The sequence below is a fragment of the Panthera uncia genome (genome assembly GCF_023721935.1).
Source record: "Panthera uncia isolate 11264 chromosome A1 unlocalized genomic scaffold, Puncia_PCG_1.0 HiC_scaffold_16, whole genome shotgun sequence".
In the NCBI taxonomy this organism is placed as follows: Eukaryota; Metazoa; Chordata; class Mammalia; order Carnivora; family Felidae; genus Panthera; species Panthera uncia.
The window spans coordinates 7,606,669-7,629,716 of NW_026057576.1; the positions used below are offsets into that span (position 1 = coordinate 7,606,669).

Below are 23,048 nucleotides of genomic sequence, written 5' to 3' on the forward strand. Positions count from 1 at the left end.
CACTCTTCACTCCTTTTTTTTTCTTCTCAGACATCGGGCCCCCCCACCCCCCGTCCCAACCCCACGGAACACAAAAACGGCCCCCCCCCCCCCCCCCCCCCCCCGCTCAAGCACTGCTTTTCTTATCACGTTAGCTCTCAAGTGTTTATCCTCGCGGGGCTCGGCACAATCCTATCTACGTTCTTTGATTTGTTGCTCAATAAATAAGTGAGGAACTCATTTCTGTCTGTACCGAGAATGCTGATATTAGGGACAGTGATCACCTGAATCTGAAAGTTCTATCTGCGTTTCTATTAAAATTATTTTGATTTCACTGAACTCAAAGCAAATGAGCAAGGGAAAGTCAATTCAGACGTGCACATCTGCCATAGTTAAGACTTGGGCAGGCAATCTGGCGATAATTCCAATGAACAGATGGATAGCTCAGAACCCCTGTATAATCAGAGAATAAAATCGAGATACCTAGGAATGAAAGGAATACAGGTCACACGATGAGCCACAGAGATACAAATGCATCCGAGTCTCTCTTATTTTGCTTGAATGAGCCCTCCCCAAACCAACACCTTAGCCATAGGCAAGTCTGCTCCAGAACTCACCTCTCCCAAGTGTCTATTAAAATCGAATGAGAAAATGACATTGATGGGGGTTTACATTATTTGTTTCTGGGTACATTTATGTAGCCCTCTAGCTGTGTGCCAATGTGTGAGGTATTATCTCATTTACTCCTCCCTATAGCCCCGTGAGGTGGGTATATCACCCTTGATCTCTACATGAAACTGCTTCTCGCCTTAAAACTCTTTAGATGGAAAAGCACAGATCTATTGGTAGTGTTCTGTCTACTCTTCGGATTGAATTTTTCTTGAAGAATACATCCTTAAATTGGCAGAGATGGGTCACATAAGCTGAAATCTTCCTAGGGACAGAAATACTCGGTTCTTTCTTATTATTTGACACAAGCTGCAAGCTGTTTTTCAACTGATACACTATTATAAGGTTTGAAAACAGGACGGATGAATGAAAAAGTTATAAAGAAGGAAATTTAAAGATAAGATGAAATTCATACCCTATGATCAACTTTATTAAAAATTATCTGATTCTAGGGCACTTCTTTTTCCAGATAATGTATTTTTAAATTACAAACGGAAACGTGTTTTCATGAAAAACAAAAGATGTTTGGTAACGGAAGTAGAAACTTTATAGGGTCAGAAAAAGCTCAAGTGTGAATTGTAGGTGGGTGCGGTTTTTCTGGGCAGAAGACAACTTCTCCTAGGGCGTTAAGTCGAAACGCAGGAGTCTTCTGAGTGAAAGGGACAAATCCTTTCCCCGGTGCCTGTAACCAAATACTATTGTTTCAAAGGGGGAAAAACATGAAAATAGCCTAACAGTTGGAACACCAAATATTAACTTAATACTTGAAAAGGGCAAGTGCCAAGAATTTGAGTTGTTACATGTGGAATCTACAGCTTGAGGGTGCCTTTAACTTGCCCTGCCAGGACCCCAAGGATTTAGACAGTAGAAAAAGACCCTTAACGTCATTCTCCGGGTTCTTTTACACGACCCAAGAATGCTGATGAAATGTGTTGTCAGGTACTGTAAAGTGGGAAGTTATTCATACCCCTTCCTTCCTTCCCTCTCCCCAAGCATTAGTAACTCCCTACTACAATGCGGTTTGAACCTCATGGAAGAGAATGGATGGGATGATGTGTAATTCTGCCTAGTTTCCAGAACTCATTTTAAAAGGTCTAAATATGGAACGGTGATTTTAATCTCGGGATGTTTCTAATATCGTTTCCTTTTAAGTGTGTCAGGGGGACATAAGAGTAGATATATAAAGGCCATGGAAGCATCTAAAATTAACCTCGGGTGGCACGTTCGAGCCAAGTGATGGGAAAATAGAACAGGAGGATTCAAAAAAAAAAAAAAAAGAAGCCTGGAGGAATGTGGGAAATGAGACCCGAACTGCAATTCTGTGATTAGGTTTCATGCCTCTTTCGTGGATCGGTCCCATACGGCACACTTCTCAAGGTAACCTCCAAACTAGCAAACTACCTCGGCGGAAATGTCGCCAGAACGGTAAAACTGTCGCAACTCTCCCGCCTCACGGAGTTAACGCCGTAATATGTATTTCCTGACTGTGTTTTCTAACCCAGGGTCCCTTCGACTTCCTACTCCATAGCTGCAACCCCAACAGTCTGGCAACCCCATTAAACAATACTAAAACTCCTCACTTGTTATCAGCAACTCCAATTGATGACTCATTTTTCACAGATCTAGGCCAAAACTTGCCAATAAGGAAACTAAATTTGATTGTCCTCTGCACCCTTCTAGGAGTTAAACAAAAAAAAAAAAAAAAAAAAAGGGGGAAAAAAAGGAAACGCCTGGAATCTTACGGATGCTCCAGTGAGCCCTCCATCCTCTTGATCTGTCAGGGGGAGGGGTGTCGCTGGGCAGGCTCGTTATGTGACTGTAGGTAAAAGGGTCATTTATAGTCTAAGCTGGGACTTTGCTATGCTTGCTAAACATGGACAGAAAAGCAGTGTTGTGGACACAAGTGCCCACTGGGTCTGGAGGTCTATATTTAAAACCTTCGCAGGGGCGCCTGGGTGGCTCAGTGGGTTGAGCATCCGACTTCGGCTCAGGTCATGATCTCGGGGTTCGTGGGTTCGAGCTCCGCGTCGGGCTCTGTGCGGACAGCTCGGAGCCTGGAGCCTGCTTCGGATTCTGTGTCTCCCTCTCTCTCTCTCTCTCTCTCTCTGCCCCTCCCCAGCTTGCACTCTGTCTCTCCCTCTCTCAAAAATAAATACACATTAAAAAAAATTAAAAACAAAACCTTTGCAGAAGTACAAAATTACGAAACGATAAAGTTGTTTCAAGCCACATGACAGACAATCAGGGAAGTTCTTCTCTCCCTCCGGGTTTGGGCCTTCACTCGCCCTGTGCTTTCCAGGTATCCTGCATGGAGTCCGGCTGCTGCTTCAGGGTTCATTCAGGCTAATTCGAAACCTCATCTGGCTTTTCCATTTTTCACTTTTTTTTTTTCCTATTGTGTATTTTTGTGGCTAGGATGCCACAACAGGACTAGAAGCTGCTGCTGAAAGTAGGCTCATACATTCTCGTGTTAATATCCAGCAGCCAACGGTACGTGTACCTGACGTGGTCAGAAGGCAAAACAAACTGACACAATTGATGGCATCTTAGAGTTTTCTAGTACTTTGTGACAACCGCCTTGCTTTCTACTCTGAGGCGTTTCCTTTAAAAAAAAAAAACGGGGTGTCACTCCAACTTTCAAGGTTACAGAATTTCCTCTTTTCAAAGCATCTCATTGAAGTGCTCTTGCCCATGCTATCCATCATGGGATGTTTTCAACTACTGTTCATTTCTATTAGAGAAAAAGAATTTTAACCACCGCTGTGGTCATAAAAACTTTTCCTAAATCCTTGACAAGTGGTTGTTCACATTTTTTTGCAAGCCATCACCACTGTAATTTCTGTACCTAGTTGGTAGAGCAGTGGTTTTGGGGACAGGAACACTTTGCTTTGAGTTTCTCATTTACCACATTTAAGCTGTTCGAGTTCATCTCATCACCCCCATTTTTCTTATCTTTATTTAAAAAAATTGTTTTTAATGTTTATTTTTGAGAGAGAGAGAGAGAGAGAGAGAGAGAGAGACAGAACACGAGTAGGGGAGGGGCAGAGAGAGGGGGAGACACAGAATCTGAAGCAGGTCCCAGGCTCTGAGCTGTCAGCACAGAGCCCGACGCGGGGCTCAAACCCACAACCGTGAGTGAGATCGTGACCTGAGCCGAAGTCAGATGCTTAACCGACTGAGCCACCCAGGTGCCCCTCTCATCTTTAAAAAGGAGACAAGCACTCTGCCCAAAGACTGGCGAATGTCAAAAAGTTTTACAGAATGAGGAATTCAGATGTTATTTGTTATTGTTCAACCCTATGTGGGGGGAATGATGCCGTCTACTTTGGTGCCTTCAAACGCAAAAAATACAGCTGGACACACAGATAACATAAGCATAATCACACTCCAGCCGACAGTATCCATACAAATGAACGGCTCCAAATCAAGATATACATATATAAATAGACAACTTGGCAATGGGTTGATAGGTTTCTCCTTTTTAAAGCATCGCTACCCCTGTGCCTGATAAGAGCAGATTTGTAAGTGTATTTTTCACTAATGTCAACAGACAAAAGTCACCAGGTCTCAGGTCTACTGAGATGTGCCCAGTTCAGAAGATGTCAGCTACTACTAAGGCTCAGTGGAGGTCAGGGGCGCAGCGAACGCACAGTGTTTTTGCGGAGAGGGCAGCAAAGGCAACCCAGTGTGCGTTCCCTAAGTTCAAGGTTCCTCCGCTCTTATGCAAATCCACTGCGTGCACAATTTCTACCTGGACACTTGAGGGCTGGGGGGGACCAAGGCCAACATGAAGCTCAGGAGATCTGCTGAGAGTAATAAAGTCCATTGCATCTGGCCCACGAGTAGCAGGTTTTCAACCACCAAACATAAAACTGTGGTAGCCTAGAAGTAGGGTAAAATCTCTGAGCCTTTCCAGTTCTTGGCGTCCTTTTTTAGAGGAGGAGTTGGATTTCCAACATTGGTCAATGGGTACAAGGTTTCAGTTATGCTAGGTTAAGTCCTCGAGATCCACCATAGGACACAATAGCTCTAGTTTACCATGCTGTGGCCTATATGGAAACATCTGCTAAGTGGTATCGCTCATTCATGCATTCATATATTCAATGGGAGGAAACTCTTGGAGGCGACGGGTGAATTTATGGCATTGACTGTGGTGATGGTTTCATGGCTGTGCGTTTACCTCCAAAGTCATTAAACTGTATACGTCAAATCTGTACAGTGTTTTGTACATCAATCATACCTCAATAAAAATGTTTTAATACTAAAAAGAGCACCAGCAACGATGCCTACTAGGCTCTCATTAGGTCAGGGAACTTTTTTTTTTTGGTTAGAAGTCTATTTTTTTAAATTTTTTTTTTTCAACGTTTTTTATTTATTTTTGGGACAGAGAGAGACAGAGCATGAACAGGGGAGGGGCAGAGAGAGAGGGAGACACAGAATCGGAAACAGCCTCCAGGCTCCGAGCCATCGGCCCAGAGCCTGACGCGGGGCTCGAACTCACGGACCGCGAGATCGTGACCTGGCTGAAGTCGGACGCTTAACCGACTGCGCCACCCAGGCGCCCCAGAAGTCTATTTTTTTAAAGGTGGGGTATAATTGATACATAACATTGTATTCGTTTCAAATGGAGAGCGTAATTTGCATGTATTACCATACAATCACCCAAATAAGTCTAGTTAACATCTGTCATCATACATAGTTAAGCAACTTTTTTTTTTTCTTGTGATGAGCACTACCAACATCTATTCTCTTAGCAACTTTCAAATATGCAATACGGTATTATCAACGATAGTCCCTATGTCGTGCATTACATCCCCAGGACTCAGTTACTTTATCACTGGAACTTGGCTTGATCACCTTATTTTTCACACCCCTCACCCCACCACCAATCTGTTCTCTGTTATCGATAAGCTTGGGGTTTTGCTTTGGATTCCACATGTAAGTGAGATCAGACAGTGTTTGTCTTTTTCTGCCCGACGTCCTTTCACTTTGCATAATGCCCTCCGAGTCCATCAATGTCCCAAGTGGCAGGACTTCATTCATTTTCGTGGCTCAGTAATATTCCTTTGTGTCTACACAGGCCACATAGTCTTCATTCATTCACTGATGGACACCTCATTTGCTTCCATAAATGGGCTACTGTAAGTAATGCTGCTATGAACTTGAGGGTGCACGTATCTTTGACATGGTGCTTTTGTTTTCTTTTGGATACATACCCAGAAGTCAAACTGCTGGATTACGTGGTAGTTCCATTTGTAATTTTTGGAGGAACCTCCAAAAACCTCCATGTCGTCCATAGCAGCTGTGTAAATTTAGAGTTTCACCAACAGGGCACAAGGGTTCCCTTTTCTCCACATCCTCACCAATACTTATTATTTCTTGTCTTTTTGATAATGGCCATTCTGACAGGTGTCAGGCAACAGCTCATCGTGGTTTTGATTTGCATTTCTTAGGTCAGGGAATCCTAACATACTGTGTTTGCATACCCTGAGTAAGGTTTTGCCCTTGCAAAGACAGAGGGGGAAAAACAACATGTTTTGTGAAATGGAAACATTCCACTCGAGCCCTAAGTCTTGTACCAGCTTATGCTTATCGACACCCTACTCTACGGGTTATCAGGGATTCTCAGTCCTGGGTCCATGCTAGAATCTCCCAGGTAATTTTTATGAACCTTAGGCTCTACTCCAGAGATTCAAATGCAATTAATAATTCGTGGAGTATTCTAATACTCAGCTAGGGTCGAGAGCCATTGATATTTGAGAGGCAGCTCCTTTGGGACCTACTACTCATTCCTTTGGAAGTGGTGGCCCACTGGAGAACCGAGTGCGAGAAGTCTCAGAGTATCTGTGCACGAAGACCTGTCTCAGATCTCGTCTTTCTTCTCTTTGAATTTTTGTTTGAGCATTCGAATGACTTCTGGCTCTAGTCAACCTAGAACCGGGAGCTGAGTGCGTGTTTTTAAAATAAATATCCCAAATGCACATTTTTGCAGACAGTACCTTATTCTTTCCTTCTATTATTGCCGTGCGCTGCGTGATGCTCTCAATCCTGTTTCCTACGTTGCTGTCAGGATCCAGGATCAGGGGCTCATCATTACTGGAGCAGAAGTCATATCTGTTTAAAAAAAAAAAAAAGTAGGTCATTACTATGTTGCTTTGTAGCATGGTAGCATGGTCCAGTCCAGGGTGACAGGTGGAATCAAAATCATCACTGGTTAAGTCCTGAGATAACAAGATAACAAAACGCATTCTCTTCTTTCCCTTGGAGTGTCCCCCCATATCCATCCTTAGAACCTACAAACAGAAAACACATTTTGCTTGAACTGAAAGAAACCCACACCAGCGTATCTTCATACATCCTTCCTGTCCTAAATGTTAAATACTAAGTAAAAATGCAAAAATTAGGAAATTGAGTATCTAGATTTTAATGAGTTCATGGAAGAGGAAACATGCAAACACAGGGGGGAAAAAAAAGAAGTTACGTTAATGAATGGAAACCTCAAGGAAATAATAGCATTTCACATCTATAAAAGGTTGGCTTTTAATCAGAATATTCCATTATACAGCTGATTTTTTTCCAGGGCTAATTAAGTGTATATGGAAACACACAGCATGAAGCAGTTATTAAATTCAGTCTATTTCTTTCCAAGTTTGGGGATATCATGAGAAGCGCTTTAACTGGTTAGGCCTCGAGTGTTTAATTATAAAACAATCTCCTCTGTTTCTAAAAGTCCATGAAATCTCTTATTAAGCTGGCTAGTAGAGTACCCTTTTAAAGACAGAAGGTAACATGCTCTCTCAAACACACATTATTATCAGCAAACTACGGTTTTCGTATGGTTTACTACTCAAATTTTGGTGTAAATATTTATTTGTCATGTATCATGTTCTACATAACCCAGGTTCTGCGTGAACTTAAAAAAATCCCAACAACAAAAAAGACACTTCCCTCCACTCTGACCCAGTCAGGAGTATCTTCACTGGCCTTGCTGCCCGCTGGCTTTTCCCACCTCAGACCATCCCCCGAATGTTCGCATTTTTAGTGGAAACCTTTCTGCTCCAAAGTTCCGAAGGGCGTACTGAAGAAAGCCCAGGCTTCCTTGTCTGACAGTCAAGACCATCCACAACGCATTCCCTACCCAGAATTTGTGGTGAGCAGAGAGCCTGCTGGGCTCTAATTTATACATGTTGTGGGCAGATTATGGAGCTTTTCCAACCAGGAGGAACTTCAGCCTCCAGGCTGTTCCAGGAGGAACAGCCCAGTTCCAGAAAGAATGAGCGGTTGATCCAGGGTAGCCAATGGCAGCAATGATTGACATACGATGATAGAGAATAAAGTAGGTGAGGAAGAAGGTAGGATAGATGGGACTGTGGTGACCAGGAAAAAGTTCTGTGATTATCCCTCTCCTTGAGCTGAGAAGGGGCTCCGGACTGTTACACCACTGAGTCTCTCTGGGTGGTCTCCCCTCCGGGCCTGTCAAGTCCTCCCCCAGAGCACTGACCACTTTCTAAGTGGCCCCCCTGGGCCAGCCGCTCCAGGGGATGGGGCCCCATCTGCTTAGTCACTCCGTCCTCAGAGTAAGGCAAGGGCCTAGCGTGTAATTGGCACTCCATTAACACCTGTAAACATACACACCTGCACGGGGGACAGATACGCTGTTTCTCGTAAGAGCTTTCATTTAACTGTTTGTTATTTTCAAACATACTGGTTAAGTAGAGACCTAATGTACTAAAGCCCCACAGACTCACTGCCCAGACTGAAGTTATCAAGATTTTGCCACAGCTGTTCGGGTCTATCCTTATTTCTTTCTGTTTTCTCTTCTGTGAAGTATTTTGAAGCAAATCTCAGACATCGTGTCATTTCAGCCCCACGTATCCCTAAAAGAGCGCACACCTTCTACCGTAACAACGCCTAACTGTACCAGCTCCGTGTATCAGACTTGCCCAGATGTTTTTAAAATGTCTCTCTTCTAGACTCTTAAAAATTGAGAACCGAGGGTTGATGGGGGGTGGGAGGGAGGGGAGGGTGGGTGATGGGTATTGAGGAGGGCACCTTTTGGGATGAGCGCTGGGTGTTGTATGGAAACCAATTTGACTATAAATTTCATATATTGAAAAAAAAATAAAATGGCAGGAGATATTTAAGACATAAAAAAAAAACATGCCTAATATGGAGGCTAAATAAAATTATGCTCATGTTGTTTTAAAAAAATAAATTAATTTTTAAAAATACATAAAATAAAATAAAATAAAATGAAATAAAATAAAATAAAATAAAATAAAATAAAATAAAATAAAATGTCTCTCTTCTATACAAGTTAGATTATAAGATTTAAAATAAAAAAGAACAGTAAGGACTGGCCGTTCCGTAAGGAATGTAAGCGATTTCTGCCAGATATGCCTGATCATCATCAGGGAAAACTGGTGAACATCTGAACTGTTACTGATTAGTAGAAGAAAACGAACCCAAGAGGAATGATATCCTTTCTCCTCTAACTTGAAACACGTTAATGCCACAGTTTTGAAATCACACGTCATCGCGCTCTTTTTCGCGATCGGTATTCTCCGTTCTCTAGACTGTAACATCCCTGCCCTCGCATCTCTCACACACACTCGGTACGCACACAGGTATATACACGGGACATCTGCCCCCCACGTAGCTGGGGTTTCGTGCACACGCGCACACCTGTATCAGGCCAGTGCGTGTGTACTTGGTACCGTTCCCATCGAAGGGCTGAAGTTCTCTTGTACCTGGAAAAGAAGCTTTGCATTTCATTCTTTCTTTTCCCCCCAAAGAAGGGACAAAGATCCAGGGACGCCTCACGCGGAGATCTTAATTGCATCCTTTTGGTCTTCAGGAAAAGGCAGAGAAATATGTTGGAGCCCAGCAAGTCTAGGCATTTCCCGAGGGAAGCGCGGTCTGCCGAGTTCACGTGGGGCTGTCAGCCTCTGACCCCCACCCCTGCCCCCAAACTCTGAGGGCGCTGACAGTGGCACCAGCCCTCCTATGGACACCACAGGCCGGCCCCGGTGCAAAGGTCCTCCGAGTGCACAGGACAGATTCTGTGGCTGTTTTCTAATTTGGGGACTGCTTTTTTTTTTTTTTTTTTCCTTTTTCCCTCTTTGTAATTGGAACCATAAAAATAGAAGGTCATTTAGGAGCCTGACTATATAACAGCACTTGAAAAGAGATTTGGGGGGGGGGGGGGGGGGGAATTTGCCGAAGCCTTAAGAATACATCAAGCTCTTGAGGAAGTAGATTGTGCCATGTTTGAAGATGCAAAGATAATCACTGTGCTGGGAACCGTCTTGAGGGGGGAGGAAGCCGAACAACAAGAGGAAAGCAGCGTTCACTCCTGATTTCGCACAGGAAGCCCACGGCACCTCCTGTCAAAGGGAGATAAGAAAGCTCCCAGGCACTATTCTGGACAAGGCCACGGTTATCAGCTTCAGCTCCGCGCGGTCCTCTCCATGCGCCCAGCCTCTGTCTCTTGCCTAATGAGCTTTCGGACTCCTGCCTCCATTTGCATACAGCGCGCCAAATACAAGAGCACGGGGGGGGGGGGGGGGGGGGGTATTTATAACCATCGAGTCGCAAACGATTTCCGGGGTAAGAGTGTACTCTGTATCATCTCATCAATTGCCCTGGAGGTGAAACAAATTCGCCTTGGACTAGGGATCGATGTCAAGACGTTAGACCCACACGGCCGATTATGTATCCAACACACGGCGCTGGAGATCCCTCCGTGTGACACGTCAGTCTAACTGCAAGAAGGAACCATCTGTGAGACTCTCCCACCTGGTCTAAGTAACCGGGTGGGTTCTTTCCGCACGTAATGGGAAAACACCACCCTCCAGAGATGTACAGGACTCTACAGACCCGCAGGCTTTGGGTTGATGTTTCCTGTAGGGGTGACGGATGTGCCCTGTTCCCTTCACATTCATAAATATCTGGCTCCTCCGTGACCAAGGACAGATGAAGCCAGTATGGGGCCACAGACAAAGGCAAAGCCAACACCGAGGTCAGAGCCACAATCTTCACTGCTGGTGCTCACAGGCAAGCTAACCGGCCACAGGCTGTAATACACACTATGCGTAACACACACTCTATGTAATAACACACACAGTGTAACACACACTATGCAATGTTATACTCTACTATAATAAGGGTATTTCCTACATGCTAAGCAATTCGTATACTCTATCTCCTGAATTCGTACAACATCCTAAAAAGTAGGTACTATCATCCCCCCTTTAACGGATAGGGAAATTGAAGATTAGAGAGGTTAAGTACATTATTACCCAAGGTCAAACAGCTAGTAAATGGCGGAGGCAGATTACAAGTTAGTAATCTGATTAGTAAACGGATTACAAATTAGTTCTGGCTCATTCCAGAATCTGCGCACTTAACCCTTCCTCCATATGCAACACAACATCCATCAACTGTCCTCCCATACCAAGAAATTGTTATACTTCAGTGCTTCTTTGTGTACAGGAAGAAAAGGCTTCTCAAATATCCACTACACAAACTGCGTTACTGCGCTGGGGATTTAAGGGGTTGTTTTGCTTCGTTTTGTTTTGGTTCTTTTTTAGCCCTTTGTGCAGTAAGGGTCAGCTTCTTTCCAAAATTGGGCCAACACCCTCATCACACAACCAAAACACGTTACACGCCCAAAGTGTGCACGTTCCACGATTACAGCTTCTATTAGAACCCCTTTTGTCATCCGAGTCTCTGAACTCGGTTCCTATTCACCTTTACAAATCCCTTAAGTCACCTTGACAGGAAATGCCGTACAGACTGTAGCCCAAGGTGTCCCTTTGTGTTCACCTGTGCATTTCTTAGTGCTGGCTTTGAGCAGTTCCGATTTGCAGACTGTCTTCATTCCTCCTGCCTCTCTTTCCCCTCCCCCCGACCTCAAAGGCAGAGCCCACACTTTCTTTAGAGGATGGACTGTCACATCTCCTGGAATGAGAAGGGAGAGTCCAGCTGGGTGGGCTTTAGCCGCTGATGGTCAGTATCTGTGTATTCTTTGTGTGGCGCTCTCATGACGGCCCAACGCTTCACTGAGCCTTTCTAGAAACTGACCACGTGTTTGGTGCCTGTAACGGTAGCCAAGCCTCCTATGGTTATCTAGTACAACTTCTCACTTCTTAAATGATTTCTACCAAATTTAGGAACCACCCCAATTCCGGAAGGTCTACTCCACAGCTTGACTCTCAAGATGAAGACACACGGGTGTGGTTTGTTTTGGATTGCCTTTCACCCCATGGTAAATAACTGATTAGCTGACCTTTCTTTCAACATTTCGCGTCTGCTAAATCCTGACTCTCGGTTGGTGAAGGGAAACTGGCAGTTACTGGGCTGATACTACCGTGTCTGAGCTAAGGAGCTACAGACATTTAAGTCCAACTAATTCTCACAGCCCCCCCTTTGGAGAAACAGGCATTATCATGCCTGTTTCAAAAATTGCTTTACTACAAAGGAAACCGGGACTCAGAAGTAGCAGACGTGGGATCAGACCCCAGATGGTCTCAAATCTTTCTATCACACCAGAATTCAATCCATCACACATGACACGTTCTGTTCCCAAGAAACCTCCCCAAACCCTTCTCACCATGCTTCACAGGGTAAATCTGGCTCAGAGTCACGGGTGAGAGGAAAACTCTGGGGGTCCTCAGAATCTAACTGGTGCAAAGTCAGACACCAAAAGAAAGTGAAAAATTGGCTTTCAAAAGCACCTAGTCCTTTGGTGGAGGGTGAAAGGGGCAGAGGGATGTTTTATAATTACATTTTTGACATAAATTCCGCTTTGTTTCGATCATAAAAATGTTCTGATGCTAAAATTATAGGAACTCTTGGGCTCCTACTGGCTGAATTTGACCACTTAAAAAAAAAAACGTGCAACAAAAAAAAGAACAAATCCAAACTTTTATCACCATCTCTGTCTTCCCCTGTGACCTACTTGTGTGGGCACGATTGCTGGACATGTTCTAGGATGCCCTACGATGAAGGACATGTTCTAGGATGTTCCAGGATGAAGCTGGCCTGTTTGACTATGAACTCCAATACAACTCGTGGCAGGCAGCTGACTTTAAAGAGGGCCTCTGGGGTGGGGGTGTGCAGCGATGGGCTGCCTATTCGAGCCTGAGTCATGCCTAGGAATGAATGTAGGCCTCGGTTTATAATTAAAGCACAATTAGTTGGAAAAGAGGCTCTAGAAAGCTCTATGAAGTCTCAAGACGGAGAATAACCTCCCTCTCTCTTTTTTTCCTTCTTTGGACGATGAAATCGGAGGACTCCTGGTGGGGTGGACCCTGCTTCTCTGTTTAATGGGGTCTGACTGCACGTGCTAACTCTGGTTAGAATCTGTACAGAATACTGGTCATTTCAAGTTAGGAAACAAAAGGGGAGAGCAGTAACGAAGAGCAAATCGAGGCTGTAAAGTGTCTTTAAAGAAAAAAAAAAAACTAGAAAGGAAAAAAAAAGACCACGTGGCAGCCTGCCAGAGGGCACGGCCAGGACTGGTTGCCCATTATGGCGTACCCTCCTGTAGAAGAGCCCGATGTAAACTTTCCTCCGCTACTGTGCGTGTTGTGTCGTTAGTGACGGTCTGAGCCATCAGATGAACAGAATCCGCAAACACTCTCTGCTCCCCTCCTCTCACGTTCTCTCCAAACAAATAAAACAATATAGGGGAGAGGCCGCTGGCAGAAAAAAGGTGTGGAGTTGGAAGGAGTGTTTAGACAGAATGGTTCCTGCTCCTCGTGCTCCAGGAAAAGGGCCTGGGCCTTGGGGGTGGTCACAGGGTCACGCCGAGGGGATTCTGGACGAGTGACGACTCTTGCGCACAGAGAGACCTTGTGACGCCTCGGAGCCCATACTGAAAACTACTTCTTGTCTGCACGGAGAGGGGGGAGTGGAGGCAGCTTTTCAGGGATTGAAGGCTCTGGCCCAGCTCCTTGGACAATGGTGGAGGTGATCCAGCGCCCTGACCACCTCTGTTTCGATAAGAGCTTTTCCGTGAGCGTCTTGGCCTGGGCCACTTCCTGCTCTCCAGGGTCTCCTGGTCCATTCACACTCAGGACAGGGCCTGTCTTTCCAGGCTCTGCCTTCCTTCCTTCCTTCTCTCTCCCTGCTTGCTTCCATCAAGAACTCCAAGCTCTCCCTGATTCCGTCCCTCTTTTACAGAATCTGAGCCCGGGCCAAGGCATCCTTGCAACCCTATCACCCGGGTGACAAAGGGTAAATACTCATGTGGCCACACCCGGATGTGGGTCTTAACAGGAACGCCTACTTTGTTCATTCCTTTTTCTCCTGAGTGGAAGGCTGGTCAGCTGAGGAAGGGTGATCTGATAAATAAGAAATCTTTAGTGAGATCTCCAGAGTGGCCACCAATAACGTCTTTTAACTTAAGGAGTCTTAAAGTGTTACCTCTAAATATTTCAAACTGTTGTTGCCTTTTGATTTCACGGAAAAGAAGAGAGCAGATTACTGGTCACATAGCTGTCAACGTGCAAATGTCCAGAGAGCCTTCACGGGGAGAAGTGGAGAAGCACGACATTAGGAACGTAGAATGTGCAGCTAGTCTGATCTGAGTTCCAATCACGCTTTTACAACTTCCTAGTTCGGTTACCCTAGACGGCAAAAGCCCAACCTAGAGAACCACAGTCCCAGAAAACTGCTCATAGGACTCCCAGTCTTTTCAGTCCTTTGAACAGTTCTGAAATAGAGGGATCGTATCACCTGTCATAAATGTTGCTTTCGTGTTAACGCCACTGATCGGCGGTAAGGGCTCTGATGATTTCCGGTCCCGTGACACTCACTCCAGGAGAAACGTTGCGGAGTCTGTGTATTCCACGTCCCAACGATTAGGACAGGAGAAATCGCTTTTCTCAGATTTCAGTTCCCTGGAAGGCTGTACCTCTCTTGGTTTGTTTTCATCTGATGGGCCCCTTCACCTTGCGCACGTCTATTTCCTTTCTCTTTCTCTCTCTCCACAACTAGAAAGTAAAAGCACACGGGCCCTATCTCTGCACTAGCCTGATGGCATTTTCTCCTTTCATTCAGATTATTTGTTGTACTCTTTGTGAACCGCCTCAAATCCCTTGGGAAACGGATGGGCTCTTGGCCGCCCCGACTCAAAAGAAGCCACCCCATGTTCCTATGTCTTACTAGTTTTCTTACAGGGGTTAAAAGACGAACAGCAGGGAGATAATTCACAGAAGATCCTTTGCATCGGTGAACACCAGGGTGGCACTCAACGAGTCAATCGATGCAATTGCTTAGCACCGCGCCTGGCACACGGTAGATGGACTGATAATGTTACTTGTCATTTTATTATCTCCCTAGGCTAAGAACTACTTAAGAGCAGGGGCTATGTCCTGTTCGTGATGATGACCTCAGGGCCTAACCCCACCACCCCGTGAACACGAGAGGGGAACACCCGTCTCTTGCTCAGTTGGCTGTCTGATGAGAAGAGTGACCCCTGACGATGGCCTGACTAGATGTGGACTCAACCCTGTGTCAGGCGTCAACCCTGCCATCCATCACTTACCTCAAACGTGCTGAAAAACGGGGCACTGCTGACCCTCAAATGACCTCACATGTATCCCCTCAACCGAGCACTGTGTCACCACCATCAGTGTCTGTCCATTCACGGCGAGGAGTGTTAATGGAGACAGAGGGTCTGCCTGGGACCTGGACGAACTCCTCACCGCATTATCCGTACGTGACAAACTGACATTCATGGACAATCTCAACTGAGACAGTGACGCTGACATGTGGAGAAGCATCTTCTGGTCTAACAGAAAATAGAAAACCAACCAGCAATGGTCGCCGCCTTTCCTCAAGGGTGGACAAAAATATTGGCTCATAAGTATTAGTCCCATTCGATTAAAACAAAAAGATACATATTCATACATACTCCAATTAAGAAGTAGAATTGTGTCCTCTGAAAAAAGGAGAAGACCTAGTTCCTTCTGTTATTAAGGAACATACACATCTATTGAAGAGGCAAGTCAAATGCATGCTCACGTATCAGAATATTTAAAAAAAAATACCCGAATATAATTGAGTGCAGGCGAGTGAAATGCCAAGAGCCCATGTGGTACCATCGCTGGACAAGACTTGGGGTCAATGAACGTCTGAATTGCTCAGGCAGAACTCACAAATGCGAGGAGATTCAGGATATTATAGCTCCTTTAATTTCCTAAAAAAATCGGAAAATTCTGCCATTTCTGGTCCCATCTTAATTTCTTTGGAGTAAATCACCTTCGTCAGAAGACCTGTCTAAAGACGCAAGCATGTTTCCTGGGAGGACATTACCCTAACGGCATGGGACCATTTTGTCAGAAGACTGTCAGCTTTCACAGCGTACTAATCTATGCACGAGGCCACCTCGAAAGGAAACTGCTTTGCACCGGGCAGCCCCAGAGCAATCCGAAACTACTGGACAACTTCCAGCAAATAAACTTACGTGCAATGCACCAGCCACGGAGTTAAATACTTGATATGCATTAGCTCCTTTAATCCCCCCAAACAATCTTATGATGTCAGTGCTATTATCTCTACTGTGCAGATCAGGAAACTTGGACCCACAGAGGTAGTTTATTTTACCCAGAAGCTGGTAGACAGTAGCAGGTGGCAGAGCCAGGGTTCGGGCTCCAGAGGCCATGACCTTTAACCCTAGACTATATTTTTCTGCATCCTAACGCTTCTTAAAATTGGTTCTTGATATCATGAACATCGGCCCCTCTCAACATATCTGCTTTCTGGATCATGAGCTTTGGCCCCCAAGTTACTCAATTTAAGGTCTAAATACTTGTTGTAGAACCAATCCTAGTAGTGAAAATGAAGTGACTGGTTGACGATGTGCCAGAAGACGCTCAACGATAGACTCTGACATGTCAACCAGGGCTGGTTTCCTAACAAGGTACTTAAACTTTCTGTAAATGGTAATAATTACAGTAGCTGCCTCATAGAAGCTCTGTAATAATTAAATGAGACAACACACATAGAGCACAAATTGAGCACTTAACATCCTCTAGATAAGTGCTCAATAATTTTCAGCGATAAAAGAAATAAACATAGAAGTCCTAGGCCAGGGGGTCTTCTACTGGACATACACTTCTATTTGGCTCTACGTGGTCTCTAAATACCCACTTTTATTTTCCTCACCTTACTTTTTCACCCTCACAAGACAATTTCTCAACAAGGTAGCAATTAGTGATCGTCTTACATCATTTTCAATGATGAAGGCAAGGCATATGGAACATTAAAAGCCTAAGGAAAGGCGATAACATGCCTCCAGCTCATTTTTTAAAAAGCTCGAGTGAAAACCCACGTTCTTGGAGTTTAAGGCTTTGGTCTTCAGACATGCAGGACAGCATGTACAGGACACATGCTAATGACGTGCCACAGGAGGAAGACGACCAAAAAAAAGAGCCTATGAAAGTCTATCAGTCTGTCAGAGTTACAGGGTGGGTTTGTGGGAAGGAGACAGAACAGCCAGGCATTAGCCACAGGAAAGGGAATGATTGGCCGGCTCAATTGTTTAGCCCCTCACTCAAAGAATTCCACATCAGATCCGGATTCACTCTGCCAATTTTTGGCTTTAATTTTTCTGCACCCAACTCTGATGATCCGGCCAAATTCCTCCCCAAGCATGGCCTTTTCAACTCTTCAACCTACTCCCATCCTCATGCTACTCTGTCACATCTATGTTCCTTCCATTTGACATTCTAGGACCTCCCCGCCATCTTGAGGATTCAGATCTTATTTCCTCCGTGCGGTTTCCTCTAAACCGCAGTCCTCACCACCGACCTCCACTGAAGCCATGATGGTTCATTTATTCAACCAGATTCCAGGCACCTTCCGTGGAGACTCGATGTAATGTTACGGTGGAAATAATAAAAGGGAATAATAAACAGGAAATCAGAGACCTGGGTCTAGTCCTGGGTTTGCCATTAACTAGCTGTGAGGTGAGGGATAATTCTTTATCTTTGAGCCAGTTTCTCCTCTATAAAGCTCTTTTTAATCACTGAAATTCCCCAATTCTAAGTGAATTAAGCATTCAAAGCGACTAGATCAGGGCCTGCTGAGGCTCAGATTTGCAGCCACCATGTTTTTATTTTATTCAGTCATCAACTGCAAACCCTATGCTCTCTCCTTCATGGTCTTTTGTCCCCCCTTATTCTTCAACTCCTTTGCCTTCCTGTGCCTCTTGCAAAAATCCACAGCTTTGTGAGCCCCCTGAGGGCTGAGTGCTTGCTGAATCCTGATCCGGAAAATCAATCCTGAACAACAAATAAGGGAATGCAACTTCCTTGCAAAGATCAAATAAATACCCCTGCATGGGGAGAAAGTCCCAGAGAGGGCCAGTACCACCAGAGTCAAAGTGTCAAATGGACCGTTTGACTTGCTACCCTCTTCAGGTTGGTCTGATTTAGACCTGCTCATCCCACTGGGGTTCATGTCCCCTCAAAGAGTCTATTCCCACCTGTAGGTCTGGGGCCCAAACCAGAGCAGGTGGTCTGGTCACCAGTTCCCAAAGTAATTGTGAAATGTGAATCCACTTCCCCCATCTGCTGCTAACCTCTTTCTCCTCTCCCCTCCCAACCTCGGTGCGACTCTGACTCAACGGGTAGACTTTGTGGGATCACCGGTGACAAGAGTAAACCCAGTGGGCTTAAGCCAGTGCCTCCCCAAATCTGTCCCCTCAAGGATTTCTGCTCCTTCCTCTGGGAACCCATAGGGGTGCACTCAGAGGAGTCCCGTGGGATACCAATGAAAAGTAACCTTCTGAAATGCCAAAGTACTTAGCCTCTCTTATTATCTGAAAACACCTAAGAATTTTTTTTAAGTTTATTTGTTTTGAGAGAGAGTGCAAGGGTGGGGGCGGGGAAGAGAAAGAGAGACAGAGAGAGAGACAGAGAGAGAGACAGAGAGACAGAGAGACAGAGAGACAGAGAGAGAGAGAGAGAGAGAGAGAGAGACAGAGAGAGAGAGAATTTTAGGCAGGCACTATCAGCACAGAGCCCAACTCGGGGCTTGATCTTACAAACCATGAGATCATGACTTGAGCCAAAATCAACAGTGGGAGGCTTAATCGACTCAGCCACCCAGGCACCCCAAGAAAGAACTTTCTGAGCTTCAGTTTCCTAATGGGCAAATTATGTCCATTATGTAGAACTGTACAGATTAGGGATAATATGTGTAAAGGGATGAGGGCAACTTTGGCACCAGGGAGGGCTCATTGATTCCATCTATTATAGCTGTTACCATTAAGTAGACAGTGGCATTCAAGGTGACAAGACATCCCCAAGGCTTCTAGAGAAAGTATGAAGAAACAAGTTCCAGTGACTTGAAGTGCATTGTAAGATACCACCTGGCCATAGTCTAAATCCGTCACATCCTTTCTACACAATACATCAGGCTCTACTTTTTCACCTAGAAGGGCAGTGAAGTTACATTAAAAGCACAGACTAGAGTCCGTGTTTCAAGAAACAGTCTACTGATTTTATTCTTTGTGCTACACAGTGTGGGGGGAAAAACAGTCTACTAAGTCAGTGGAGATCTAATCAAAATGTAGATTTCTAAGAGCAGGTGCATGTTTTATAAGTAATTTGTCCTATTTATCTATGACCTAAGGCTCCTGTGCCAGGACAGTAATTTGTAGATTCGGTCATGAAAACGCCCATTCAATTCTTAAAAATCTGTGAGCACGGCCCGAAATAATTTGAGAGACTCTGCCGATCTTTGCAAGGAACCTTCCCAAACTGTGTGTCGTTGCCTTCTGGTAGTCCTAATCCCGGGACGCTACGCTGAATTTTGCTCAAAAGATCCCTATAGAAATCATTCTGCGTAGACTTCCTATGACTCAGCCTTTTGGTTTAATTTAAACACATAATGAAATGCTTGATAGCAATTACAGGAGACAGTTAATTCATTAGAAACAATTATTCATCAGACTCGCTGTATTACCACGAGGAGTGGGAAAAAGAGGAACATCTCACAAAGCACAGAAAAGTGGCAGAGAGGCATTTGGCAAACAAACTCGTGCTCTGTTCTCAGGACTTTGCATGAAATATTAATAAGGGCTGTTGTCCAAACATTCACATTGGACAACACACACTTCCTCGTCCAGCAATTATATAAGAGAAAGCAAGAAGTTTCTCATTAGTAAGTGAACGTTCACTCTTCGCTTGTGATGAAAGCCTCCTGTAGAAGATGGCCAGATTTATTTGAACTTGTGGGTTCAAGCTCAAAGTGCTGCTACGATGGTCTTCGGCGCATTAGTCTTTAAAAGCCCCCGTGTCGATTCGAGGTCTTGTATATGGCAAGTTAAAATTCTCGATAGCATGGCTGGCTTGAGTCCACAGATCCATACATACGCTACACAGAAAACATGTCAAGAGACACATGGATGCAAATCGCATGTATACTCTAGAGGAACGTGGTAAATATTAAAACATGCAGTGTGTCGTATTTCCAAAAGAAGGGGTCTTCTTAAATTATGCTTCCCTCTCACACCTGATCTGTTTGGCCCCCAGGAAAGATGTTGACCTTTTCAATGTTTAAATTGTTAACACTTCCATTTTGTAGCTAGAAGACAGAATATGGGACATAAAACTCTTTCAATAGTAATAAATAATAATAATAGACATTCAAGCTGGCGGTCAATTAAATCCTTGAGTACGTTTCTAATTAACTACCATTAACAACTGTTTTGTTTTGGTCCCGTTCGTTGTGTGCATCAGTGGGGTATGTAGAATTATGCTTCTCTCAAACGATCTACCCCTCACACATCCCTAATGATTCAGGCCTTCCTCTTTTTGCCAATTTGCTGATGGAAACAATAGAGAGATGCAATTAAGCAAACCCTTCTCGGAGTTCCTAGATGCCTCCGCCTTCCCTCATTTTGTAGGCTGCCTCCCATCCCCACCCCTACCAAGAAGGCCTGCGAACCACACTCAGCCCCAGAGTGGTCCGCTTTCCCTAGACCGCCCCCTCCCCCACCCAGTCCTCTACTGCTGGGCAGGTGGAGAGTGTTCAGAAATGGGACATCAAACTGTGTGACGGAAATTATTACTTCCCATGAAACTTCTAAAGCATGTAATTATTGGGAGACTCCAGCAGACGGGACTGGCTTTAGGGTTTGGGAAGCAGTTCCTCGAAATTCCACCTCCGTCTACGGGGTTTTTCTTCCAAAATTCACCATTTTCGCTCAGGCAGAGCACTCTGCCCCCTTCACCTTCCGTGAGCTGAGAATCCAATTACACGTCTCACATTCCGAGGGGCTCGCTGGCCGAAGACCAAACAAAACAAGCACAGTTTGAGGGCTAACTGGGCAAAGAACGATAATGCCTTTGCTTGGGTGGGCTGGACGAAGACTGGAGAAGGTAGTCCAGGTTGGCAGTGAGGAAAATGTGGGTTGACACCAGTAGTGGGGAAGCTGTGGGGTTTTCTTTTTTAATGGGTAATTACCGGCATTATAATTACCGAGGCGGTTCTCTGTAGCACAGAACACATGCTTACCCGTCAGACTTTTCCTAACAACCATTGTACTTTCACGAGTTGATTTTTTCAGTGAGTTTGGCATTGATCCTCAGAGTTAATCCTCAGATCAAATTGCTTTGTGATTTGTAAGAAGCAGAAGGGAAACATCAGTGTGCAACAACTAGGAAATCATTTCAAGCTTTTTTGAATGGAGAAAACGTCATTTTTAAGTGATTTTCTCATTTCACTCATGAATAGCTGTGTATTATAGGAAAGGGGAAGCGGGGCAGTTACCATCTACAGAAGGGGAAATTGAAGCACAGATTAAATAGCTGGCCAAGGTCACACAGAAGTCAGGGCCTGTGCCAAGAATAGAACCCACTTCCTCGCTTCCCAGGTCTCTGTCCCTGAGACGAGGGAATACGTATAGATAAAATAAGTAATTCCCAAATATGCTGGATCTTACAGAATTAAAACATAAATGCTAGCGGCCAATGGTGGGGATCTTTGTTTTGTACACGGTTGGCGGGAAAAGTAGGTGACTGCCAGTGCATTTGGGTCGAATACTGATGATGAGCAAAATGCATTTGCAAGATGCAAGCGATGTTTGGGGCGCCTGGGCGGCTCAGCCAGTCGAGCGACCGACTCTCGGTTTTGGCTCCGGTCATGATCTCACGGTTCATGAGTCTGAGCCCTGCATCAGGCTCTGCGCTGCCACCGTGGTGCCTGCTTGAAATTTCCCTTTCTCCCTCCCTCCCTTTCTGTCCCTCCCCATCTCGTGAGCACGTGTGCATGTGCGCGACCCCTCTCTTAAATAAACATTAAGAGACGTGTACTTTTTTAAAAAGATGCAAGCAACGTTTAATGCACGGGAAGGAGCCGAAGTTTCTCTCTGTGTACTTTTACCGGTCATCACGGACAGCCAGTAAAAGAAAAGGAGGTTTTTCACAAAGAACTCAAAACACTTAACAATTCGTTCCACTAAAGGACACCAGTGTAGTCTGTGCTGCGACTCTATTATAATCAGTGTTACTGGTGACCTTGATAGTTAGATGGAGACAGAGAACTAAAGCGGCCTGTGACGGAAAGAACCCGTGCTCTGAAAACAAAGCCGCGGTCATCAATGGTCACAGGCCTTCACCTTCCCTGGAGAAAAGACCTAAACACACTCATCATGTGACAAGCGGGCCTTAGTTTTAAGAAGAAGAAAAGGCCACCCCAGAAACAACTGGGTAGACCCTGGGCGCTGACAGGAAGGCAAGCTGCGTTCATGGGTTAACGGCAAGCGTCAGGAAGGATGACCCGGCAGCGGCTAACCGCCCCTCACCAGCCTCCTGTTTGTGGGGGGCAGAGGGGCCAGCCAGGCCTAGAATTCTCCAGCCGGTTACTGGCAGGCCCCCTTGGTGCTCAAGCACGTGCGAATAAAAGCCATCTTGCAACATGTCAGACTCTTCCTGCGAAAACGTAACTGGTTGATCTGGAGTACGAACATCACACCGAGGCTGTCCTGTCTGTTCCTTGTTCCCTCCTGGGCCCCCTAAATCCATCTGTTCTGCTTCCCTTCCCTCCAGCCCAAGACTGTTACTCGTTCCTTGAGAGACCAACCTCCACACAGCAGGCAACCTCGTCCCAACTCGTCCCAGGGCAGCATGTGGCGAAGGACCACGCAAGCCAGACCAGCCCACCGCATGGGCGGGTCAGGAGTCCTACTTAGTTCTTCAAAATCCAGGGGGGGGAGGTCAAGTTCTAGCATCTATCACGGGCTTGCCGAGTAGGAGTCAGCTCTCCCACATCCTGCTCTGCCCCACCCTGGCCTTCGCCAACCCACAGGTCAGGATTACTTCCCTCCATGACCGAAACGAGTGAGCGAGGCAGGCCACAGGCCGGGACGGTTACTTCCCTCC

At 45.3% G+C, this 23,048-nt stretch overlaps 1 protein-coding gene across 1 annotated transcript in view; it reads right to left on the bottom strand.

Moving 5' to 3' along the window:
- The window catches only part of FLT1 (fms related receptor tyrosine kinase 1), a 174,017-nt gene that overhangs the window by 83,299 nt on the left and 67,670 nt on the right, over positions 1 to 23,048 (bottom strand). Inside the window, exon 12 of the mRNA XM_049647387.1 lies at positions 6,648 to 6,762. Within this exon, the coding sequence (XP_049503344.1) occupies positions 6,648 to 6,762 (115 nt within the window). The remainder of the gene's footprint in view (positions 1 to 6,647; positions 6,763 to 23,048) is intronic.